We start from the raw sequence: 26,229 nt of genomic DNA on the forward strand, positions 1-26,229 counted from the left end.
CATCCTTAAGAGAGAGCTGCTGAGCTACTATCAGTAGAAAATAATTAGTTTACTACTGATTTATTTTCGATAATAGAGCTTTCAAATCGATGCTTCGGCACTATTGAATATAATCTAAATCATTTAAATTTTATGAAAATCAAATTTCATTCTTTTTCAATATCCATCCGGTGGACCAAAAATTAATAGCTGAAATTATCCTTTAAAAAGTAATGATACAATTTTGGTTTTTAACATCTAGAGTCTAAATTTTATTTTAAATAGTTTAAAAAAAATTTTAATAAAAATTTAACTAATTCAACTCTTCTATACCATTAAACAAGCAAATATACCGTATCGTCTAGTAAAATTACAAATTTTATGACCCTTTGATTGTTGATAATGGGCTTATTTGATTACTAGATAAATGATATTAAAAAATCACGAAATTTATTTTTTTTACATACTTTCAATACTCTAGATTAAGTCTAACAAAACCGATCATCAATCAAAAATCCCAACATCATAAACGACTTTGATAGCCCGAAGTCCTTCGTGCTACTAGAAGTACACAAGCCTAGCTCTCTCTCTCTCTCTCTCTCATCTAAAGAGTAGGGCGAACACTTGGCTAGAATGCTACTGGTAACATAAAGGTCTTTGTGCTACCTAATTATTTTCTATGATGATATAATATTTGAATAAACTGTCATCTTCATTAAATCTAATCTACACTTAAAAATATTTGAAAACTAATTTTCTTAATTTTTCAACGTTATTTACCTTTAAAATAAAGTCTCAAATGAATTGCTAAAAATAAAATATCATAAAAAATAATAATAAAAAACTTAAATTTCAAATCAAAAGTATTGATCTTTCTCTACATAGTAAAATAAATTCACAACATTAAACTTACAAATATATCACATCAATCTGTCAAATTATTAATTTTAAAATCTTTTAATCGCTAGTCAAATAATGTGCAAAATATATAAATTTAATTTCTAGATACTTTCAATAGGATTGATTATTTTTTACAGAGCCGATCGTCAATTCGAATGTCCCGCTATAGAAAACAACAGAAACATCGTGATAGCACAGAAGTCTCCTTACTACCAACAGTACACAAGCTAGTCTACATAATATATGATCATCAAAATTGTGGTTACTCAATAAATACCTTCTAGGCCATCAAATTACGCAGATAATTTAGTAAATTTAGAAGCATTTGTTAGCGGAACACAAATATTTAGGACAAGAATATTCCTGCCGTTCTTGACAAGTCTCTAATTATAATTATGAATAAAGTTACAAAATTGCATCTCTGTAGGTAATGAATTGACCCACAGATACTCTACATAAGTTTATCTGATCGCAGCTCCTGGTCTCAACAAAACACAAACATATCTTTATCTGAGGACAGCATTCTTTTGGCCGAAGAAGTTCCCACTATTCTTTCCAACTGTAAAAATAAAAAAGAAACATAATAATCAAACCAAATGAGATGCTAGGAAAGCTTGCATGAATTTGAAATGAATGTCAACTTGAGAAAAGAAAAAACTAGCAGCATTAGATTTGGTCAATCATCAAAAAAGCTAAGTAGAGAAGACTGCAACTTAGATATGAATGTTTCAGTAAAGAAAGTACTCTAATACATAATAAACATAGCATCTGACTAATGATATAAAAGTCCTATCATTTTTATTTATCACAACGGGTGGTGAGGGTCATGAGCTTACTGCAGGTGAAATTATTGGGTTGGTTATTGGGTTTTCAGAGGTTATATCACAGCATCCAAAAAAAAAGATGAAGGTTCATTACCAAATCAATATAGTTGGATGTCAGGTCATAAAATAAATATAAGCAATAAATACAAAACCATACACGGACAGATATCAGTAGAAATGCAAATTTCAGTGACAACTAACAAACGCTATCGCATTTAAATGTCTGTTGATTGCTTGCTTTTCAATCTGTCTACTCATCTATGTGAAGCTGTGCTGAAATTTTAAAGAAAAGTTTCCAAAATTGAACTCAAGTAAGCCTCCAACCTTACATCCAAAATAAATGCACAAAATCATAGACTGGAGTGGGGCATAGAGAGGCACTACTAACCAAAAGACGAGATGAGAAGTGCAAGACAAGGCATGTACAGAAAATATAGAGGGTACACAAGGTCCTATTTGTCTAAGGCTTCGAGGCAGGAAAGGATTATAAAGCCCTAATACGATGGTACTTCAGAGCAAGTATTTAAGTATTTATCGGCATAGGCCGTATCCACCGTGCCGTATTATGCCACCAAGATATCAGCACGATACAACCGCCGTGCCGATGACATAATTCAAAACCCTCTATTTTTTAAATTTAAGTAATTTTCTCAATAAAGTTCAAAAGATTTGATAAAAATACATAATAAATAGCTAGAATATTTTGTTGCTAAAAAAATTAATATTTCATATCATTATGTGTAGGCACATATGTACTTTTTGTGACTGGCATGCGTCAGCATGGTCCGGCATACACCATGCCGTACGGTGTCGGCAAGTTTCCGGCACGACCCCGTGCCACAGCAATTGAATCCTTTCTTGACTGCAATTGGTCTAGTGGTAGTTATACAGATTTTTTTTTTTTTTTCACCAAACAAATGTTCTCAACTTCAAGGGCTGAGCCTTGCACATATCTTTGTCGCAGGTACTTATACGCTCGCACATATCAAACATCGCACAAATACCCCTAAAAATTTGGTATTTGCCTATGTCCCCTTGAACACCTTACTTTTCTGCACACAAACCTTTGCCAAGGTATCTATGCCAAATCTGAAGTATCTATACCGAAAAAATTTGTATACATACCGGAAGGGCGTTTGTGGAAATAAAAAGGATTTCAAGGATACACATGCAAATACCAACTTTGTCCCGGTATTTATGCAGTTTCACAGTTGCAGATGTATACATGATAAAACAATAAAACATTTTATAAAAACTATTCCACATCTTCCAGGTATATTGACGCATCAATAATGGCGTCAACAAAGCTGAAGTAGATCTACATGCTATAATAAGAGATATCGAAGGTTTTTCCTGCCTCACCTTAAGCTGATCAAAACGGGAGAAAAGGACACTGCACATCATGTTGGTTCCATCAAGCGCATTGATGATCTGAAAAAGAACACAATAAATAAATCACAATTATTTAGTTTGGTGAAAATTTAAAGAATGATGCAAATCACACAAAGATGAGAGCAATTGTAAGATATGACCTCATGATAGAACTCCTTCCTCTCCGGAAGAGAGTAAATGATTAAATTCTTTATCCCACGAATCTGCATTTGATGAAACAGTCAAGGATTGGCATAGAAGAGGTAACAATGATGATGAAAGAGATAGTAGTGATTATTGTCATAAATTGAACATAAGGCATATAAGGATCATCCTAGGAGAAGCCCAGGAAATATTGCTCAAAAAGAATAAAAGTTAAGGGAAATTTCATAAGCCCCTAAATGGTATAGCGTGTTTGCAATTTACTACCCTGTCAGACTCCAGGTGTATAATTATCTGGTTTGTATTGATTACTAACTCATATTTGACTGAAACATGAATCGAGTAGCATAACTTTCTTCAGATCTACTTTTTGGACAATTTAACCTTTATGTCTAGATCAGCACCTTTCCAGGTTAGAACAACGGGTGCTGATTAAAGTCTGCCCAAGCCCTGATACAACTAAGCATGCACAACAACTAAGCATGCACAACATAATATTCCGATAAAAAAACATCAAACAAGTGAAAACAGATCGGATGCTTATCTGATATTGGAATAGGTAGTATTTAATATCCATATTCCTTCCAGAAATATGGGCAAGGACCATAAAAAAATGTGGATTAGGATTTGACACATATATTGATATCTACATATCCACATTTATGAGTATAACCAAATTTGATTATGGATTGAAGGATTGAAAATTAGCATAGTTTGAAGGACAGATTATCTCACATCCAATTTAATCCTAATTTAGCGGACTGGTAAAATAAACAAGAGAGTATATGTTTAAGCAGCAGATGAAACCTTATATCTATGGTAAAAATGAGCCCTTTCAGTGTACAGCATGATCTTTCGCTTGCCTTCAAAAAACCAAATGCGTGCACGAGATATATCACTTTGCTTTGTGTACCTAGGTAGAGGATATACTAGTTTAATCCACCTTAGAAAAAAAATGCTCTGGATTTCTTGTTAAAAATGCTTAAGAAATTGACATTTGTATCACATAATCACTTAATGATCATATTACAAATATCTAAAGAGATGACAAGAATGATAGCCTTACTCCCCAAGCAAACAGAAAGAAGCATTCTGAGATTTCAAGAAGTTCCTTATGCGGACAAATTCAAAGTATGAGCTAATAAATAGCAAGACTCCACCCTGAAAGAAAACACAATCAGATTAACGGTTATAGGCCTCCAAGAGCAGGTAATCTCAAGGAATAATTCCTGACCATGCTCGAGAAAGGATACCTCAATAGAATCCCTAATCTTCGGAAAAACCTGCAAGAGATAATAATTAAACACCAATTTTGTACTAAAAATTTAACAGGAAAGCCAATGTTCATTGGTAAATATTAGTATATTACAGGTCATAGGAAAAATAATTGCTGTGACAGGGGACAAAAAAAAAACTAGTACTTTATAAGGCGTAAGTCCTGGAAAGTTAAAAAGGTATCGTGTTAGATTCCAGTTAGTAGAATAAGCCACTATGATGTGCCTTATGGCCGGTCAAAGAATTAGAAACAACAACAGAATTGTAGTTCAAATGAGTCAGTCGTTTGTTATAAAGTTTAAGCTGAGTATTCAGTTTAGGCATCTTTCATTTAACCCAATTTCAAAAATAATGAAATTACTCACAAGATTTACAACTAGAATGAGGAATCTATTCGTCAAAATATGTGCTTAACCTTAGAAAATACAACCAACCGTATGTACGTATATGTCATATGTTGCTAATTTCACATTCTTGCCCTCTTGTCAGACTATAATTTCACAACAAAAAACTGAACAAAACCAAAGAAATGTGGAAGATGCATGAAAAGGCGAAAAACTGGAAGCACATAAGTATGCTTGCTCTATTTGTTATTTGTCTTCTCCCCTCCTGGAAGGCCCGCTTTTTTCCAATTACATTAAATTTTGCAAATGTAGTTCTTTTTTTAACTCATTATTCTAATCTACACAATCAAAAGCTAATTAGTTATTTTGGCAACTAAATAGATATGAGCAGCAAAAGAAGATGCATATATTAACCTTCTTGCAAAAGTAATCAAGACGGGCATCATCAGCATCAATTATTGAGGACACATCAAATCGCTTATAAACCTGTTAATCAGTTGAGCAATTAGATTTCATAATCTCAACTGAAAAGAACATAAGACATAGATTGTGCTCCAAGGAGAAAAGAATACATCAAAATGGGGGGCAAAAAACAAGAAAAACAAAGAGAGTAACAGATTTCTCTTGGAGTTGTAGTATGATAAAACGAATATTCCAAAGTATCTGAAAATTGCAGGAACGCTCACACGTATCCACAGAGGCATCTAACAATCCAACAAAGTACTGAGCAATATACTTAGGATGCCAACTTACTTGCCGTACTTGGAGGAGTATCTTAGGAAGAACACCTTTGAACTCAGTTAACAGTTTTACCTAATAAAGAAACACAAATAAGCAAGCTAATAAAAAGTGCATATAAAAGATCATCTAAGTGACATACCTTCCCCTCATAATTAACGCAAAATCGATTGAACAGAGCATTCATATCTGTTGAAACGGAGATAAAAGACATCATGATGATCAGAGATTCAAACATCTAAGACAAGTATGCAAAATGACAAAAATGTGAAGACATGTAATCAAACACCGAAGACAAAAATCTTACGCATCATCAACTATAATGCCAACGCATAAGAAAGAGTTACAATACCTGGATTAAGATATGAACCCAGAAGAATTGTTTGCCGATAAAAACGTGCATGCTCATCCAGATACCTAATTATTCAAAAAGAAAATAATAACAAATATTGGGTATCAGTGAAAGAAAGATACATGCATTAAATGCATATAATGCAAAACACTTTCATCCAGCAACAGTATGATTTACAATTCTTATACGCAACTATTAGTGGTAAACACAGTTATCTGATACGAACAGCTAATTTAGGCTCCTAGTACAAAATTTTCATTAGAGATACAAGGAAAGTAACAACAACTAACTGATATACGAGAAAGAGTAAGAACAAAGTAAGCAGAAGCACTAGAGGGAGCAATATCTAGTTCCTATACTGAAAACACAACAAACTAAATCTAGCCCACTTCAATCCCAAAATCAGAAGAAAAGGAAAACATACCTACCATGGTCTAAGGCGCATCATATTGGTACCATGCTGTTTCAATGGTGTACGATTTAGATGTTCAAAGACGGTATTCACATGGACCCAATTCTGTAAAATTTTCAACAAAAATTCAATAGTAACATCTAAAATCAATAAAACCAGGAAACAAAATTTTGATACGTAAATCATGTGTTTAACCTGCATGGATATTACATCTGCATGATCTACGATCACAACCTGCATAGAATAACATAGCAATCACAGTCATTTCAGAAGAAAACAAACAAAAAATAACTAGAGGTTAACAAATAAAGTAAATCATATATGTGATAAATAATATCTAATTTCTCAACAGTGAAAACTGAAGGGGTAGATTACCTCAATTGACGATAGGTAATCGACATCTTTCTCCTTATCAAACTCGGTTTCCCCGATTTTCTGACAGAAAACAAAATTAAGAAGAATAACAGCTATATATGCAGTTTATTGTAAAGATTAATTATACGAAAGAACAAACAGATGACAAATTTCTCAAAGCAACAATTTTCAGCACAATCACAATCCAAGATGAGCAAATTTGTTTGCAACAGAAAAAAAAAAATAAAGAAATAAAAGAATATCAAGGTCTCAAAAGAGTTTCAATCAAATTATGTGTTAACTTGCCATAAAGAAAAGGAAAAAGGAAAAGAGTTGTAGCCTGTTATTAAAAGGACACGAAATTCCAAAACCTCTTTCACAACATAAAACAACTGTACAATACATAAAAACTGATAAACTATTAAACTGAAGATCAATACCATTCACTATGATAAAGGTATTTAATCTTAAAAATGAGCAAGAAAGCAGCTGAATTGGATTTTTTTTGCTTAACTATTGCAAGTAAAACAAAAGGATAACTATAACTCTCATATAGAAGAATTTCAGAAGATTTATGCACAAAGTTATTAAAGCATATGAAGGTTTGTTTCTGCTGCTTTTACTAAGAATGCTTATAAATACTAAAAAAATTTATTCCTAGGAGCTCTACGTGAGTAGGTTGGAACTGACCATCTTTTCGAGTGTTCTAGCATTTACTTCAGGCCATTAAACTTTTAACATATTTATTTTCTTTTCTTTCCGCAGTCAAACCAAATTTATTTTTTTGCAGTTAAAATCAATGTGAAGATAAGCAAATGTGAATTGTCATATCCCTAGTTTATCATATCCTGATTTTCTAAGTTTTGCAATTTGACTGTCCATCTTGTGTTGCCTTCATATCTTTGTATTGATGTGCATGTACAATAGCTAAGCCCTTTTAAATGTAGAAAGTTCATAGAATTATATGTAGAAGGGGAAAATTATGTTAAAAGGAACCTAAATTATAGACTGATTACGTAGTCTATACAGAAATGCATTCAGAAATTGAAACTTACAGTGACCAATCCAAGAGGAGATGCAACAATTATGTCTGAAGAATAAAAGTCACTGTACAGTTTTATGGTTCTCCTGCAATAACAAGAATAAATGCAAGTTACCTTTGTGCATGACTTTCCAAATTGAGACAACAATCAATCAACAACGAGTAAGCACAGCTCATGGTGGTAGATATTCCAGCAACAATAGTTATCCATGAACAAGTTTGTTACTTTCAAGCGGACCATAGGTTTTAATTAATATGGATAAACAATTGTTAGCCATAATCCCACAATGTCAAGATGTATGATACTACATTAGACATAAAGCAGCAACTACATCACTTGGAAGCATGTAGAAATAATGTAGATTTCAATCTTTAAGGTGGAAAGATAATACTACGAAAAAAAATAAAACAAATGAATGAAACAAGTCCTAAAATGCAATGGAAACAGAGTAACTAAATAGTGACTCTCCCTCTCAGGCTCTCAGCTATTCCACTTAGGGCATGTTTGTTTGGGTGGAAGTGGGGTGGAAGTGGAGAGGAGGGAAGTCGTTTTCGCCCTAAACGGCCACTTCCGTTGTTTGGTTCGCCGTAAAAAAGTTACGGTCGAAACTCGAGTTAACCTCAAACGGCGTAATTGACTTCGCCCCATCGTGGGCCGAAGTCAATTACGGTGAAGAGAGGTGAAAAAAAAATAATAAAATAATATAATAGATAAAGATAGTTATATTTAAATATATGTAATTATGTTACTAATTATTTTTTTATTCAGTTAATATATCTAAAATATGATAAAAATTGATTAGTTAAGTTTTAATATTTTCTTTATTTAGTTTGTACATTTAAAATATGATAAAAGTTGATTAATTAAGTATTAATATTTTTTTACTTTATAATTTTATTATTGTATTACTATAATTTATGTATAAAAAAATTATTTAGTTGTTTTAAATTAAATTTTAATTATATAAAAATATACTTATATTATTTTTATTTAATAAAATATTTATTATTTATATATAAATTATACTTTTACATCATACACTTCCTACCAAACAAACAACAGAACTAATGGAACTTCACTTCCATAGCTACGAAACAAACAGCGGGGAAGAAGTAGTTTTCACCGAACTCCACTTCAACCCAAAGTCCACTTCAACCCAAAGTCCAGTTTCGGTGAAACAAACATGCCCTTAGCTATCTCGCGCCTGAAAATTCCAAATATATGATACAACAGGAACACTCTCAAAAAAGTAAACTTTCAAAATATGCAAATCGATGGTTCAGTACTCATCTTCACAACAAGGATCATCATTGAAGTACCTAATCAGAAAAAAACCAAAGATGCTGCCTATTAGAGTTGATAGATAGCATGTGCCATGTGATTTCTACTCCACTAACCCCACTAGAAAAAAAACTACTTTTGGACAATGAAATGATAATGTCCAAGCAACTATAATTCTGGATAATCAAAAAAAGTTAAAGACAATGTTAACTGCTAGCTTGCCAAAAAAGAATAGGATCATCTGATCGTTTTATTAAGGGAGTCTTTTTATGAAACTAGCCAAAGTCTTTTTCCTCTTCTCGGCAAGGATTGTCATGCCACTAGCACTGTCCGTGCTGCTGGTACAGTAGCATGGCACGGCACGGTGGCAAAGGACGTGCCAATGTGGGCATGCCCCCCGGGCACAAAGGCACAGATTAGCTTCAGCTTTTTTGTTAAATTCTTGAGAAAAATTAGTTTTCTGGAGTGTTTTAATATCTCTAAAGGATATAAGAATATTTTATCTATTGTATCTTACACAATTTAGTAAGAATAAAGTCATAAACATCTTAAAAACTAAAAAAAAGAAAAAATCATTGTATGTATGCATAGGGAAACACTACCATGGGTAAATTTATAAGATATAAAATGATAAAAAAATTCAAGGAAATCTTCTTCCGTGCATTTTTTTTCACTAATAGCTGGTCTTATTATGTAATGAAACTTACTAATTGCTCCAAACATTAGTAGATTTACAAGATCATTATATTTGAAGTATGGAAAAACATTTGCAAAAGTTTTACATTAAACTAAATCTAAGAGACCCCAATATAAGCAAATATATATAGAGAGAGAGAGAGAGTATTTGTCATTTTTTTGACAATAATACCCCCCCACCATATATTAATTGTCCCTTTAAATAAGTACTCTTCTCTAATGTAGCTTTATTAATTTCTGTTCCACCTCTCTCCTTTTTTCCAAAAAAGTAAAAAAAAAAAATAATTCCCTCCATAGGAAAAGATGAAATTTTTTATTTGATTCTAATTTCAAAGTATCTCTTATCTCTTTCTTTATCAAGAGAGCGTTCTTTATCAAGAGAGGAAGCTTAAACCTTAAATCCTTTCACATCCTCATCCTCTCTCTCTCCCCCTCAAATCTTTTAAATCTAAAAATTGCCAAATTTTCTGTATTTTGTCAAATAAATGAGAAAATCTTATCTCTTTCTTTATTAAGATAGGAACCTTAAAACCTAAATCCTCTCACATCCTCTCTCTCCTTTAAACCTGTTAAATTTGAAAAAGTAATACTCACTCCTTGAAATCTGTTAAATTTAAAAACCGATAAATCTCTTACATATTGTCAAACTAATGAGAAACTCTCTTTCTCTCTACAAACACAGTCTAAATCAGTTGATGAAGAGAAATTTATAGAAGGAAAGCCTAAACCGGTTGATGATTTACAGAAGCAAGGAAAAGGTGAGAATTTATACTTTTGTAGTTATAAATGGTCTTCTCCATTAACAACAAATCTGTCATGTATTAATGTATAAATTTTCTAATTATTTTGAATTATAATAAGGCTAAATTACAGAAAATTCCCTTATAAATACCTCTTTTTCACTTTTCCTCCCTAACTTTCAAAAACCTAGAAGTGCCCTTCAAAATGATAGAAATATATTAAAAAAAAATTTTTTCTTATAGTCATTTTATCCTGTCCATTAACGTCGTACCCCTAAAAACATTTTTTAAATTTTAAAGGTGCAAAATGTAGGTTTTTGAAAGTAAGGGAAGGAGAGTGAAAAAACAAGTATTTACAGGGGTTTTTTTTTGTAATTTAGCCTTATAATAAGGGCTTTTTTATATTTAGTCCCCTCAAAAATCCTTTTTTTTATAAATGGCCCTACAAATTTATATTTGCATATATGGCTCTCTTCTTGCCACGCGAGCGTCACGTTGGCAATTTTAAGTTGAACATGGTGATTGAATCACCGTGTTTGAATCGTCGTGTTCATATCCATACTTTAGTCCTTTTTTTTAACTTAGGAGCAATAACAAATGCAAAAAAGAATACGGTGATCCAATCACCGAGTTTAAACACGGTGATTGAATCACCATGTTCAACTTAAACGCCACCTAGGCGCTCGTGTGGCAAGGAGAGGGCTATTTATACAAATATAAATTTGTTAGGCTCATTGGTAAAAAATAAAATAAAATTTGAGGGGCTAAATACAAAAAAGCCCTTATAATAATGTATAATATCTAAGTAACCATATTTATTGTATGTTTAACATGATATGTATTAAATCATCATATCAGCTGTACATATTTTGCATGTTTATTATTTTCTATTTTCAAATAGGTTAATACTTCTATTTTATTTAGAATAATTTTATATTGTATATTATTCCAAACAAATATTTTTTTTAGTGCGACGTGCATTTAGCTAGAATGTATGTATATGTATATATCAATAGCCGTTTTCGATGATGGAACTTTCGAATCGACAATTGGCTACGTTAGACTTGATCTAGCGTATTTGAAGTACTTAGAAAATAAATTTTGCAATTTTTTTGATATAATTTACCTATTAATCGAAAGGATTCAAATCAATAATTTTTAATGGTAATGTGTACCGTTTACATGTTTAATGGTGTAGAAGTATTCAAATCAGATGAAATTTTGATAGAAAATTCTTTATATTATCTACAGCAAGATCAATATTTCTGATCGAAAATTTTAGTGCTACATTTTAACTTTTTGTGAGATTTTTATTTTTAGCCATCTATTTTTTGTCCTTTCAATCACTAGGTAAATGATATCGAAAAACCGCAAAAATTATTTTCTAAATACTTCAAATATGCTAGATCAAGTCTAACGGAGCCGATTGTCAATTCGGAAGTTCCATCATCGAAAACGGCTTAGGAGCACGGAGACCTCCGTGCTCCTAATAGCACACTAGTCCTACTCCATATATATGTGTGTGTGTGTGTGTCCAGAAAGAGACAAAAAGAGAGAGAAAAAGAATACGTCTCCCGTGCTTTCGAAAGCATAGAGGTTTCCGTGCTTTCGAAAGCATGGAGGTTTCCGTGCTTTCAAGCAGTTTTCGATGAGAGGGCATATGATTTGATGATCGGCTCCATTAGGCACGATCTATGCTATTAGAACTATCCAAATATCAAATTTCATAATTTTTCGACATCATTTGCTAAGTGATCAAAGGGTCTAAAAAATGACAACTTTAATGGCCAATGTGGCATGTTTGTAAGTTCAACAATGTAGAACAATCCAAATTAGATGAAATTTTAATAAAAAATATTAGTTGCCATTGAGAGAAAGATCAATACTTTTGATCAGAAATTTAAGTCCTCTATCACTATTTTTTATGAGATTTTTATTTTTTAGCCGCATATTTTGAGACTATTCACTAGGCAAACAAAGTTAAAAAATTATGAAATTTGGTTTCTAGATAGTTCCAATAAACTAGATCATTTCTAATGGAGCCGATTGTTGAATCGGATGTTCCATCATCGAAAACAACTCGAAAGCACTAAAACCTCCGTGTTTTCAAAAGCATAGTAGCCTAGTTTATATACATGTGTGTGTGTGTGTGTGCACGCGCGCGCGTGTTTTCAAAAGCATAGTAGCCTAGTTTATATACATGTGTATATATATATATATATATATATATATATGTGTGTGTGTGTGTGTGTGTGTGTCTATGTATGTATATATATGTATGTACATATATATGCATGTATGTATGTATGTATATATGTATGTATATGCATGTATGTATATATGTATGTATATATATGTATGTATGTATGTATGTATATATGTATGTATATATATGTATGTGTATATAAATGTAGAGTAGGGCTACTATACTCTTATGAGTATAGAGCCCTTCGTACTCATAAGTTGTTTACGATGATAAGGCTTCCGAATCGACGATCCACTCCATTAAATATGATCTAGAGTATTTGAAACTTTTAGAAAATAAATTTCTTAATTTTTCGAAATCATAATAAAGTCCATCAAGCGTGCATAAAATGAACAGTCGAAATCGAACGACATCCAAAAAATGGATGATTAGATCCTTCAATTTAAGATCAGAGTTATTGATCTTTATCTAGGTAGTGAATAGAATTTTCTATTGAAATTCAACCGATTCCGATTCTTTTACACCGTTAAACTAGCAAGTATCCCATACCGGCCGTTAAAAATTGTCAATTTTGTGACCTTTTGATCGTAAGGTAAATGATGTCAAAAAATTATAAAATTTGATTTCTAGATACTTCAAGTGATATAGATCATTTTCAACGGTGCCGATCGTCGATTTGGAGGCTCCATTATTGAAAACAAATGGGTGGCAACGGAGCCCGTTTGCTACCGATAGTATTCCAGCTCAACTCTATATATATATATACATATATATATATATATATATATATGTATGTATGTATGTATGTATGTATGTAAAAGCATTGTAGCCTAGTTTATATACATACATACATATATATATAAAGAATTGAGCTAGCATAGCTCTAAAAGTACCAATGTAGTGGTGCTTTTAGGTTTGTAGCCCTTGGATGGAGGTGATGTAGGGCTAGGATGATGGTGGTAGGTGGTGGTTGGTGGAATAGTGTTTGATCCAAAGGCTACTAATTGTCAAAGGGTAGATCTAAAGGTTAGAAACTTAAAAGCACCAATGGATTGATACTTTTAGGTGTATTCTAGCTCAACTCTATATATAAATCGTGTCAGCACATGGCATAGGGTCATGCTGGCGCATATTGACAAAACGCTCGGCACATGTATTGTCATGTGTTGGCCACGGCCTCAGCACAATATGCACCGTCGGCAGGGGCAGCACAAACGGCGCAGGAAATCCTTGCTTTTGGGTCGCTGAGGGATATTTAATATTCATCAAACTTAACCTTCTTACAGCCTTAAGCCGCTATATTACCCATGAGTTAAGAGGTGGCTTATAGTCAAAACAATAGAACAAAGAAGCAAGTTACATAATTGCAAATTGTGCCCGACAAGCACACAAAACTTGCAACTAAAAAATATAATTTATGAGTACTTTAAAACTAAATCAGCATGTGAGGACATAAATTGACTAAAATGAAGGTAAGCGAAAAAATTCGTACTTGGTAAACTTTATCCCCAGCACAAAGTGATCATTGTTATTTCCATTGAATAGGGCTGTAAAGTCCGCCGGTTTTGGATGCTTTTTAGATTTTGAATTCTCATCCTCATCATCAGCATCTTCAACATCCTCGGCTCCAAATTCTTCAGTAAAACGATTGAGATGCCCCACATTGGCCTGTATTCATAGATAAATTACTATCACATTAGCGCGTAACAAAATTAATATACTATAGTTATCTTTCCTAATTAATATACTATAGATATCTTTCCTAATTCTCATTGCACGAACCACTGGTTTGTACAAGATACACATGACCGACGGCTGATTCAAATGGTAGCATTAGTGTAACAAAGACAAATGGAGTAAGTACTATGAGACAGTAATGTTTCTTGAAAAAAAAAAGGGCTTTTTTTGCATTTAGCCCCCTGACAAATTTTTATTTTAAAATTAAACCTGTCAAAATTTAATTTGCAAAAATGGCCCTTGGCCTGGCACGCAGGCGCCACGTCAACGCCACGCGGGCAGGGCCGGGGCCCGTGTGTTAAGTTGAACACGGTGAACCATTCACCGTGTTCAAACACGGTGAATGGTTCACCGTGTTTAGTACGTATTTTTTGTATATTGAAAAGAGGAATGAGTAGGGATGTCAATAGGTATGGATATCCGAAATATTATTCGAATCCAAACCCGAATAAATTATATATATATACATAATTTATTTTTATTTATTTATACAATATATAAAATATTTAATAATTTTTATTTCTTAGATCTTCATCCAATAGTATAGATTTTTAAAACCCGCTGGGTTCAGGTTCGGGTTTCGAGTTTTTGGTCGGATATGGATATGGATATGAATTTTTAAAATCCGTCGGGTTCGGATCCGGGTTTGGATTTTAATTTGATTTTCGGGTTCGGGTTCGGATTTTTGAAAAAGAGAAGAAAATGAATACAAATTACCTATTCATCTTTTCAATATACAAAAAATACGTACTAAACACGGTGAACCATTCACCGTGTTTAGACACGATGAATGGTTCACCGTGTTTAACATAACTACCGCCCCCAGCCCCGCCCGCGTGGCGCTGACGTAGCGCCTGCGTGGCAGGCCTAGGGCCATTTTTGCAAATTAAATTTTGACAGGGCTATTTTTAAAATAAAAATTTGCCAAGGGGCTAAATGCAAAAAAAGCCCAAAAAAAAAAAAACCCTAGCTTTGACCATCCTGCATAGTCGGCATCTAGATATGACATAAACACTGTATAATAGGCAGATACAAATAAGCTACTCGATGCACAAACAACTGAGCATTAACTTCAGAATATATAACTTCGTAGATTTATTTTGATATTGAACTTTTTGTATGTAAAATATTCTTATGTAACAAGTTACTTAAAACTGTAAGACGTATAATGTGATAATGTTCAATACATTTTAGCGCTCACAAATTCTATATTTCCTGTTTCTTCTATGTTTTCCTGAAAAATTTGTATAATTCATAATAACTATGGTTTACTTTATCTCATGCGAACTGCATATGCATGCTACGATTTACCATAGTTTGCACATAATCAAACATGTTGCATAGTTTAAAAAAAAGAACAAACTCAAGCATCAAAAGATAATAAGATATACCCTGCTTGAGAGCGGAGTAAGCTGAATTAGCCTCTTCACGACACGTAATGCAATACTTGCAAGTGGCAACAAAATAACAACCTACAAATATTAAATCACAATCAAAAGATCAACAATCCAATGTGAAAATCTTATGATATTACGGCAAGATGATACATCAAAAATCACTACAAACTTTTAGAGAGACAACCCATGGTATCTCTCATCAAGTCTTTAAACAAACATTAATGCATCACATACTATGAAACAACTATATTCTATTATAGCATGCTAAGATACGGCAGGAGCATACATAAAAACAGACAGCAGAAAATATCATCAAATTTATAGTTGGTCAATGCATAAAACTATCCAAAAATATTAGTGTTTCTGCTAGGTTAACAGTTCCGCTACAGCATAGACCATCCAATCTAGCCGAATTTACATTTTACATCACCGGGATGTATCAGGCAGATGAAACTTCAAATACCAGACTTCTAGATTATAAAAAGGGTTGAGAAGGACATAAGTTCCAACAATCAAAAAAAAAAAAAAAATCAAAAAAAAAGAAGCAAAAAAAAGTTACTATAATTCTTTTGCCTTTTGTTGGGAAACAAAACTCAACAGTCATTAGATTGCAAACAATAAGCCAACCCCCCGACCAATTCAATCGCATAGAATTGTGTTCAAATGCATACAAAAATAAGCATACTGAAACTATGTAAAAGGAGGAAGAAAAAGGAAAGAAAAAGGAAAGAAAATATGTAAAACATAAGAAGTTTCCAGTAAGTTGTCAGTATTTCTACCAGATAACAAAGGTCTAAATAATACCTTTGGACGAGTAAAACCTTGATCAAGATAGCAATCATCACATAGAATCTCTTCCTCTTTAAGTTCTCCGTGTTTGGAAATTTTTGCATCATTTTTAAGCACAAGATTTCTTGTCCTATAAACATGATTTAACTGCAAAAAGCAAATGTTGACATATCAATTACTGTTCAAGAACTGTCACCAGCTACAAACAAAAAAATCACAATGATCTAGTCATACAGCATGCATAATATATGCGTCCATAATACTTGAATCCTCTTTGCTGCCTTTGAGATAGAATGGCCTCTTGTTGCAATGCATAATGTCTCGATAAGTGCTGCCTGTACAAAATGCAGGCAAATTAATAAACCCTAATACAAATAGCCAGCATCAAATCTTTCTCGCAGATATTCTCAAAATGAAATGCTAGAAAGGTAGATAAGAAATATAACAAGCAAAGGAACCAAAAATCAAAATACTCTGAGAATGAAGTTTTCTCGGCATATAAAAAATTAAGTACTTATGTATTCAATAGGTAAACCCCCTCCTCTTCTTACTCATTTTCTAAACAGTAGGAAAGGCATCAATTTTAAAGTTCCTACAGATAATGTAGATGAATATATCATGAGAAAGATAATTAGATAAATATATAATTGAGGCAAGGCACACCCGGAACTGTAAATATATGAAGTAACAAAAACCATATTGAGAAAACAGTATAAACAAAAAAATAGCATATTCACAGCTCAAAATAATTAAGAAACAACATAAAATCATCTTTAAAATGTTAAAAATTAGGAGAATAATCTTTAAGATGCCAAAGGCAAAAAGGAGATCCCAAATCAAAATCAATTACTACCTCCAAGAAGTAAATATTTAGACCAAGATCTAAGCAATTTGAATTTTCGTTCTAAGATATAAAGAAGTTTGCAGATAGATTTTATCTCAGATATAAAACTCAAGGTAAACAAGGACCACCGGGGACTCGCTAAGACAAAGACAAGGACAGCCACCATCGAATCATGAGTAAAGGCAGATGATCTTGGGCTTAATATTAAGCTTCATACTACCATCAAGTAGCAGCTTGAACAACTTAATAATCCTAAGTAGTTGAAAACTTGAAATATTGTGCAATCAACTGCTGCATGGATGTGATTCAACATAAAATAAGCAATTGGAGACTATTTAACACAAACCGAGTCATTATCTTGCCGAATATCACAAGCAACAGGAAAAAGAAGTTTGAGGTTACTGGATCTTCCACAAGATGATCATCTACTGACTAGATAATAGAAATCTGGTACTAAGAAAATTAGTGAAATTAAGTTCACTCTTTAAGTCAATTGTCTAAAATTATGGTTCTAGGCAAGAATCATAAATTCATAATAAAACAACATATGCTGGCTGCCAAGGAGATCTTATGCAAGCTATTTTAACCAAGTAAACTAGGAACTATTTGTGGTGGTTTTGACTGACATAAAGGGCTATTCACAATGTTTTAGAAGCTATAAAAGGGAAATTTGGTGCAGAAGATCAAAGAAAGAAGTTGGAACAGAACAGCAGATTCCACAAAACAAAAGTGGGTCCATAAGAGAAAGAGAAGAAAAGAAAAAGAAGTGTGTGGCTTGGGAGGGGGGGGGGTGGTGCTGTAGGGGGTAAGGGCGTCTTCTCTGGAGAAAGAAGATAAATCAATTTGGTGTGACCAGGAGCAGCAGAAATAGATTAGAAAAGGAAGAGCAATAACGGCATAGGAGGTAGACATAGAGGGAAGTGGCCTATGGGTCTTCTTTGAGTGACTGAGTCTTACAGGACAGGGAGCAGCGGAAGAAGGAAGAAATCAAGGGGGTTGCATGTGACCCCCTGCTTTCCGGGGGTCACCCATCCTAGAACACTAGTTCTCGCATGCTTAACCCTCTTAACCTCTTGAGCCAAGCAACCTCCCAAAATACTATAGCCGGGTTAAGAGGTTTAGCCTTACTATATCTTATATATAGGACTTCCAAATCCTAGGTTGTAACATTACAAATCGTCTTTGAGGGACTGAGTCAGTATTACTGTACCCCCCAAATAGCACATCAAGCAATATATTGTTCATATCTGATTTATCAACACTAGCTGTCAATTCACTCGAAGATTCCTAGATACCCTCAACGTGACAAGATGTCTCAAAGGATGCATCATCCGTTAAAACGGCTCTACTTTCTGTAATTTTAAGAGCCATCATCTTTCATATCTTATTCTCCTTCATTTAAGAATATCATCTCAAATAAAAAAAGATTTGTCTCCTCAATTTGGAAGACTGCTTTCTGCAGTGCGCAAACAATTTTCAACACTAGAAAAATATCAAAGAACGATATTGCAAGATGAATATGAATGCTGTTAAGGAGTACTTACAAAGTGAAAAGAAGAAACTTTCCCTAGAAGAGTTAAAATCATTGGATCTAGAAGTCTTGTAGATATTTTGCCAATGGTTGTACAACTTATCCTTGAGCTCACAAGCTATATTGCTGCCATGTTCCTACCAACAAATGACATGTACTGCAATTATGTAAACTGCCAGCTTATCTTGGTAAAAGGCTCGTCAACTGATGGCATAAGTGAAGCTTACAGTGATACTTCAAGAAATTATAATAAGATGTCAAGAGTTTGAAAATTTTCACGAGTGCATTGATCTATACTCCTATAGTCCTATGGTAATTCAAGCAAGTACCTTCGAAATTGGTTCTCCTGTCCCCACCCATTTGGACATTTGCATGTCACCAGCAGGCAACTCCCATTTAAACGTCCATTTCTGTTTCATCAACTCATTGGCCTCTTCCTTTGTAAGAATATGCCCCAAGTGACGATAAAAACTGCTAGATAAAGAATTTGTCATTTTCACTAGGAATCAAGAACACATAGGGCAATAAAGAATAACGGCAATCCTTTTAAACCATAGATGCTCAAAAAAAGTATTGTAAATGAAATATATATTCCACATCAGCTGGTAAAATTACTGGATGCCAGTACAAGAATTTCAGAATAGAAAACAATTTAAGAAAAAAAATTATTTGCCAGTTAGTAAGTCCTTATAAGCCTTAAAATGTGATAACTACCATAACGAATAGCACAGGCGAGATCAAGTCTCCTGGTTTTTTCCATCAATTATTCCCTTATGGCAACATTAAGCAAATCCAGTCAACATACATTTTATTGAGAGAAATTTTGCTATTTTCGATGGCAGAGGATTAGCAGAGAAAATAAGTACCAAGTTTTCATGAACAGTTAGAGTAACTAAGCCAACAACAAATGAAAAGAGGAGGGTTAATGTAAGCATCAATATGAAAACTAAGAAGATCAACAGTGTCCTATGAGCTATTACTTGAAAGTACTATTTTTGCAATTTCGAAATAGTGTGCAAGAGAGCACAGTACACACATCGGTAGGCCTAATATTTTCTTGAAGGCATTTTTCAAAGGCAATGGATTTTAGGAAAGGCAATTGATTTTAAATACAACATAACAGCAACAAAATTGGATACGCGAAAAAAAAGAAACAACCTTGAGCTCTCCTTTCCATTAGCAATATCCTGAAGGCCATCTTGCTGTTCTGATTCATCTCCATCCGAGGCTTCATCCTCATTTTCTGTGTCATCATCCTCAGACAGGTCCAAAGCATCGGCTACCTGGTCTCCCTGTAGATCATCTCCTGCATTATCTGCCAGACTAGATTCACTACTACCTGATCCAAGAATTAAACAAACTTATCATTTGGAATTCAAGTTTCAGATAATAAAGTAAAAGAGCATGCGCACACAGTGCAGTGCTCGCTCATTCACCTAAATGTTAAGGATCAATATCTGACCAACAGCTTTGGAGAAATAGCAACAGTTTAATTAACATGTAGCTAAATGAGCTCAAGTCAGTAAGCTATAAAAGGTCCTAATAATTCTCCTATTCTCAAAATCAGCACAGCAATAAGGACACCAGCTATGATGGTCCAATAAAAGAAATTTGGAATTTGAAATTTACTTGAAGGTATCAACTGCAAGTAAGGACCATTGATGTCACAACTGACAAATACTGCTGGGCAATAAGTATTTCTGATAAAAATATTGATTTACCTTCTTTACCAACATCTTCTTCCTCATACAATTTGGCAGATTTTAGAGTGCGCTGTCTGCCTGCCTCAACTTTTCTACCCTCTTGTTCTCTTTGTCTGCAAAAAAGCAAATTACAGAAAGCTTGAAGTTCTATAATATCACAACACATCCCAACAAAGCAATTGCAATAAATAATTTAATTGCTTCAGTACACTAGAAATATTAGAAAAGTTACAACGCAGCCGAATAAATTCAAGCCGACATATTGCAACGACAAAGAATAATAAAGAGCAAGGGAAGCCTGAATAAGATAAAGCAGAATAAGGTACCTCTTGTCTCAACACCTGCTATGTCAAAAGTGGATCAAACTGCCACTTAAGTATCTTAAAACGTCAATATTTGATCAACTTTTTAGCTAAGAAGAACAATGACAGTATTCATTCAAATACTGATAAAGCAAGACAAAAGTAGAAAGATGGGCATACTATCTCAGGCCGAAATTGGCATCAGAAGAAGATCGAAGAATGACAACTTTAGTAATAGCAACATTACTGTCACTTTAGAAGATCTTTCTAGATGATCTTACTGTGTTTCTTGCCAATCTGCCCAAAGAACCTATTTTTATATAAACCTTCAAATAGCTAAGCAAAAAGATCAAAAATTTCCAAGAAACTGATTTGCGGACCAAAAAGGCTAATGCATCATTAGAATATTCTGCGAAACAAAATTGAATCTCTACCCAACACTGCTATTATTTCCTTGAGATAGTGACATAATTTATTCTGTAGCTTACAAGGTATGTTAGTTTTTTTTCTTAGCATATTACTCCCAAAATTACTGGGAGAAGATAAAAAGAGAGATTGATCTTTCTAACAATGCCCTACCTCTTTCGGTCCAAGGCCTTGAGTTTCTTCTTATCCGATGCCAATGCCTTCAACAAACTGTCAAATACTGACAAATCCCCAACATCATAGTCCTCCGGAACAGCAGAATCAATATATTCTTCAGCAGAGAGCCCTGAATAAATTTTACACAGTGAGATCAAATGTCACAAAGCTACAATATGGTATAATTTAGGTATTAAGTGATTCTATTTGAGAAAGCGGTGTATATCCAATTATGTTGCACCGAGCAAAGCATGCCTACAGTTAGCTTATGCAGTTTCAAGCAATCTATGCGGTTCTATGGTATTCATTAAGATGAAATACTAGACAGTTGTCCTAATAAGAGAGTAATGTTGGAAGAGTGTTTAGCAACTTGATGGCATTCGAAGTTGCCAAAGGTCAGGATTATCGAATTCGACTGTGTCAAATAATTTTGACAGAATGAGACAATCAAATCCAACCAAGAGGTCGAGATTGATGATGATGCCTGCAATTTGAAAGTCCCATTGTATCCCACCGGACCCACTCCTCCATCGTGACCTTGGAAACCTGTGAGTTGTTATAACCTCCCTCTCATCCAACTTCATTCTCTCTTCTAATCCTATCCAATCCAATCCAATCCTATCCTAGATGCCCAATGAAATCTTTATGGAGAGATGGACATTTTGCAGCATAAATATTCACCCGAAGAGGATGATGATGAAGCGCCTGTTGCCCACTTATCATCAGGAAAAACTGTCCTTCTTGATTCCTTCATAGGTTCTTTTATTAGCTTAGTTTTATGCATATTCAGTCCTGCAAAGAAGTAACTTTTTCTCTTAGGGGTTATTTGGTTCGACGTAAAACTGTGAAAAAAAAAAAAAATTTCGGTGGAAAACAAAATTTCGGAGGAACATAAATTTTAGGGCTTTTTTTGCAAATAGCCCCCTGAGCAGTTTTTATTTTAAAAATAGCCCTATCAAAATTAAAATTGCAAAAATGGCCCTGTCCCTGCCACGCAGGCTCCACATCAGCGCCACGCGGGCAGGGCTAGGGCCAGGGTATTAAGTTGAATACGATGAATCATTCACCGTGTCTAAACACGGTGAATGGTTCACCGTATTTCTTGCGTATTTTTTGTATATTGAAAAGTGGAATAAGGAGTAGGGATGCCAATAGGTATGGATACCCGAAATATTATCCGAATCCAAACCCGAATAAATTATATATATATACGTAATTTATTTTTGTTTATTTATACAATATATAAAATATTTAATAATTTTTATTCCTTAGATCTTCATCCAACGGTATAGATTTTTAAAATCCGCTGGGTTGGATGAAGATCTAAGGAATAAAAATTATTAATATTTATTTAATATAACAAAATAAATTATGGATATATATATAATTTATTCGGGTTTGAATTCGATAATATTTCGGATATCCATACCTATTGACATCCCTACTCCTTATTCCACTTTCAATATACAAAAATACGTAACAAAAAATACGTACTAAACTCGTGAAACCATTCACCGGTTCAAACACGTGAATGTTCACCGTGTTCAACTTAACACATGGGCCCCGCCCTGCCCGCGTGGCGCTGACGTGGGCCGCTGGTGGCAGCCAGGGCCATTTTTGCAAATTAAATTTTGACAGGGCTATTTTTAAAATAAAAATTGTCAAGGGTCTAAATGCAAAAAAAGCCCTAAATTTTACGCTCTCTAGTGTTTGGTTTGTAGAAAAAAAAAAAAAAAAAAAAAAAAAAAAAAAAATAGTTTTCATTATGGTGTTTGGTTGTAAGCGAAAAAGACAAAGTTATAAATAAAAAGCTATTATATATATTTCTCCTCTTATATATTATTATATTATATCACTAATATATAATAAGTATCATATTACATATATATAATAATTATAATTTATATTTATAAATAAAATATATTTAAAATATATTACATAATAATTATGTAACATAATATATAATAGTATATATTTAATACTATAAAAAAATAAATTACTATATATTTATAAATAATATTTATAACTAATACATTACATTACATAATAATATTATCTATTTATTATATTAAAAATAAATACTATTTCTCGAAATATATATATATATAAGTAAAGAGAGGGGGTGAGAGACACTACAATAAATTGAAGAACTCGTAGAAAATTTTGATGAAGGATTCTCCAAGTGTTAGTGCTGTAGTTTTTGAAAGACTTTTGGTGTTAGACCGCACTCAAGTTTGGCTATAATTTGTTTTTGAACTGAACAACCTTTTGGCATTAGCAGAAGCACCATTTTGTCGTAAAAGATTAATAGTGTTTTATTGATTTTATAGTCATGGTCTTGTTACTCAAAACCATACGGTCAGCAATTAAGAGAAGATGAAATAAAGGAGAGAGAGAGAGAGAGAGAGAGAGAGAGAGAAACTAAAGCATAAAAATTCAGACGATTCGTACCTGGTTTGTAAAGAACCACCAGATTACCGATCCACCGTTGGAGAGCGGAAGCGGAAGCGGAAGCGGAAGCGGAAGAGGCGACGAGGAGGGTTCTGATTTCTGAAGAGCAAAGAACCCGACCTTTGATGTGGCCTCGCAGGGGCTTCCGATGGCGTTCGGCGAGCGGCCGGAAGGGAAGGGATGGCGCCGGGCTGGGGTCGGCGGCAGGGGTGAGACGTTAGGGCGGAACCTTTTTGATCGAGTGATTTTTTGTTTTGTTTTGGGGAGGTGGGCGATATATCGAGCGGTTTTTTTTTTTTTTTTTTTTTTTTTTTTTTGTGTAAGCTTTGGGCGAGGCGAAGAGCGAAGTTTTAGACGAGCCGCGGCCCGCGAGCGCGAGAGGTGTCAGCGGGTATGGATACCCGAAATATTATTCGAATTCGAAGCGGGGCAGATTTTATTCGAGATAAACTGATATGAATTTTATTATGGGTATAAAAAATAAAAATTCGACGAATATAGATACGAGTAGAAATTTTGTATTTACTAGACCCAAACCCGAATATTATATATATAGAGTGAGGTTACTATGCTATCGGAAGCACGGAGCCTTCCGTACTTCTAGCTCGTTTTCGATGTTGCGATTTTCGAATCGTCGATCAGCTCCGTTAAACTTGATCTAGGGTATTTAAAGTACCTAGAAAATAAATTTTATAATTTTACGATATTATTTGCCTAGTGAACGAAGGGGTTCAAAATCAACGGCTGAAAATAAAAATTTTACAAAATATAATAATATGACATTAAAATTTTAAATCAAAGATATTGATCTTATTTTATATAGTATAAAGAATTTTCTATCAAAATTTCACGTGATTTGGATATTTCTACACCGTTAAACTTGCAAACGGCTCACTACGGCCATTGAAATTTGTTGATTTTGAACCCATTCGATCACTAGGCAAATGATATCAAAAAATAATAAAATTTATTTTTTTGGTACTCCAATACTCGAGATCAAGTTTAACGGAGCTGATCGACGATTCGAAAGTCGCAACATCGAAAACAAGCTGGAAGCGCGGAAGGCTCTGTGCTTCCGATAGCATAGTAGCCTCTCTCTCTCTCTCTCTCTCTCTCTCTCTCTCTCTCTCTCTATATATATATATATATATCTACACACATAAGTTATTTTTATTTATTTATATAATATATAAAATATTTAATAATTTTTATTCCTTAGATTTTGATCGAACAGTATGAATTTTTAAAACCTGCCAAGTTCGGATCCGGGTTCGGGTTTATAGTTTTTGGTCGGATACGGATATAGGCATGGATTTTTAAAATCCACCAGGTTCGGGTACGGGTTCGAATTTTTATTTGATTTTCGGGTTCGAATTCGAATTTTTGAAAATCTGACCCAAATCCGATCCAAATCCGACCCGTTGACATCCCTAGCGAGCGCCCTTTTTTTTTGCGAATGATTCGGCAATTCCGAATTATTCGCGAATAATTATTTTTGACTAAAAAATCATGTTTTTTTCTAAATTTTTGGAAAAAATTCGGATACGGGTTTTTTATCCATTTTTTAAAAAATTTGCGAATAATTCACGAATTAACTAACATAGGTTAATTAGCGGCAGTAGTATATTAGCCGCAAAAAAAAATCGCGAATTGCCGCGAGAAAATAAATAGTGACAGTTTTAAAAATTGCTGCTAAATATTTTATTTAGTGACATTCTTATTATCCGTCAAAATAAAATGGGTCGCTATATAGCCTATTTGTTGTAGTGGCTAGAGGTCCACCCTGGACTTCTCTCATGCGGTCACCTGGTGGACCGCATGCGACCATTTCGCCTGGACCGAACGAGGTGGAGGTCACCTAGTGGACCGCATGCTACACGCCCCCGCCTGACCCCCAACGCTGCGTGTTTTAGCGGGCGGAGGTCCGCTTTAGAGAAAGCGGAAAATGAAAACCTCTAGTTTTTGTTGAATCCGTAAAAGAAATTTTCCAAGAAAATTTTTTTACAACCAACCAAACAACATAATTTTATTTTTCAACCGAAAAAAAATTTTCCAAAAATTTTTACATGGATCCAAACACACCCTTAGTAAAGGATAGCAAAAGGAGAAGAAGAATGTATCTCCCTGCTGGCAAAGCAAAAGCCAAGTCCAAATTCATCATCCACAAAAATATAGGAAATTACCACAATCACAAGTTTGGCATTCAGATTAAATTC

General features: G+C 33.7%; 1 protein-coding gene across 1 annotated transcript; it reads right to left on the reverse strand.

The window, feature by feature from the left end:
• On the reverse strand, positions 1,142–24,318 carry LOC109726574 (U3 small nucleolar RNA-associated protein 25). Its single transcript, XM_020256239.1, has 25 exons — positions 24,014–24,318; positions 22,244–22,354; positions 21,560–21,692; positions 20,697–20,791; positions 20,134–20,314; positions 19,305–19,446; positions 18,989–19,112; positions 16,835–16,935; positions 16,616–16,747; positions 15,806–15,886; positions 14,170–14,345; positions 7,767–7,839; positions 6,733–6,792; positions 6,553–6,591; positions 6,374–6,462; positions 5,946–6,010; positions 5,736–5,782; positions 5,609–5,668; positions 5,270–5,341; positions 4,490–4,519; positions 4,303–4,397; positions 4,044–4,149; positions 3,236–3,298; positions 3,066–3,134; positions 1,142–1,438 (listed from the first exon to the last, which is right to left on the reverse strand). The coding sequence occupies exons 2-25, from the start codon at positions 22,344–22,346 to the stop codon at positions 1,364–1,366; spliced, it is 2,211 nt and encodes a 736-aa protein (XP_020111828.1). The 5' UTR covers positions 22,347–22,354; positions 24,014–24,318; the 3' UTR covers positions 1,142–1,363.

This window comes from Ananas comosus, linkage group 21, assembly GCF_001540865.1.
Source record: "Ananas comosus cultivar F153 linkage group 21, ASM154086v1, whole genome shotgun sequence".
In the NCBI taxonomy this organism is placed as follows: Eukaryota; Viridiplantae; Streptophyta; class Magnoliopsida; order Poales; family Bromeliaceae; genus Ananas; species Ananas comosus.

Excerpts from the sequence above, each read along its gene's own strand:
- LOC109726574 (XM_020256239.1), bottom strand. The coding sequence starts at position 22,346 with ATGCATAAAACTAAGCTAATAAAAGAACCTATGAAGGAATCAAGAAGG. Across the intron at positions 20,792-21,559 it reads AAGGCCTTGGACCGAAAGAG|ACAAAGAGAACAAGAGGGTA; the intron begins GTAGGGCATTGT and ends GCTTTTTTGCAG. Across the intron at positions 1,439-3,065 it reads CCCGTTTTGATCAGCTTAAG|TTGGAAAGAATAGTGGGAAC; the intron begins GTGAGGCAGGAA and ends TTATTTTTACAG.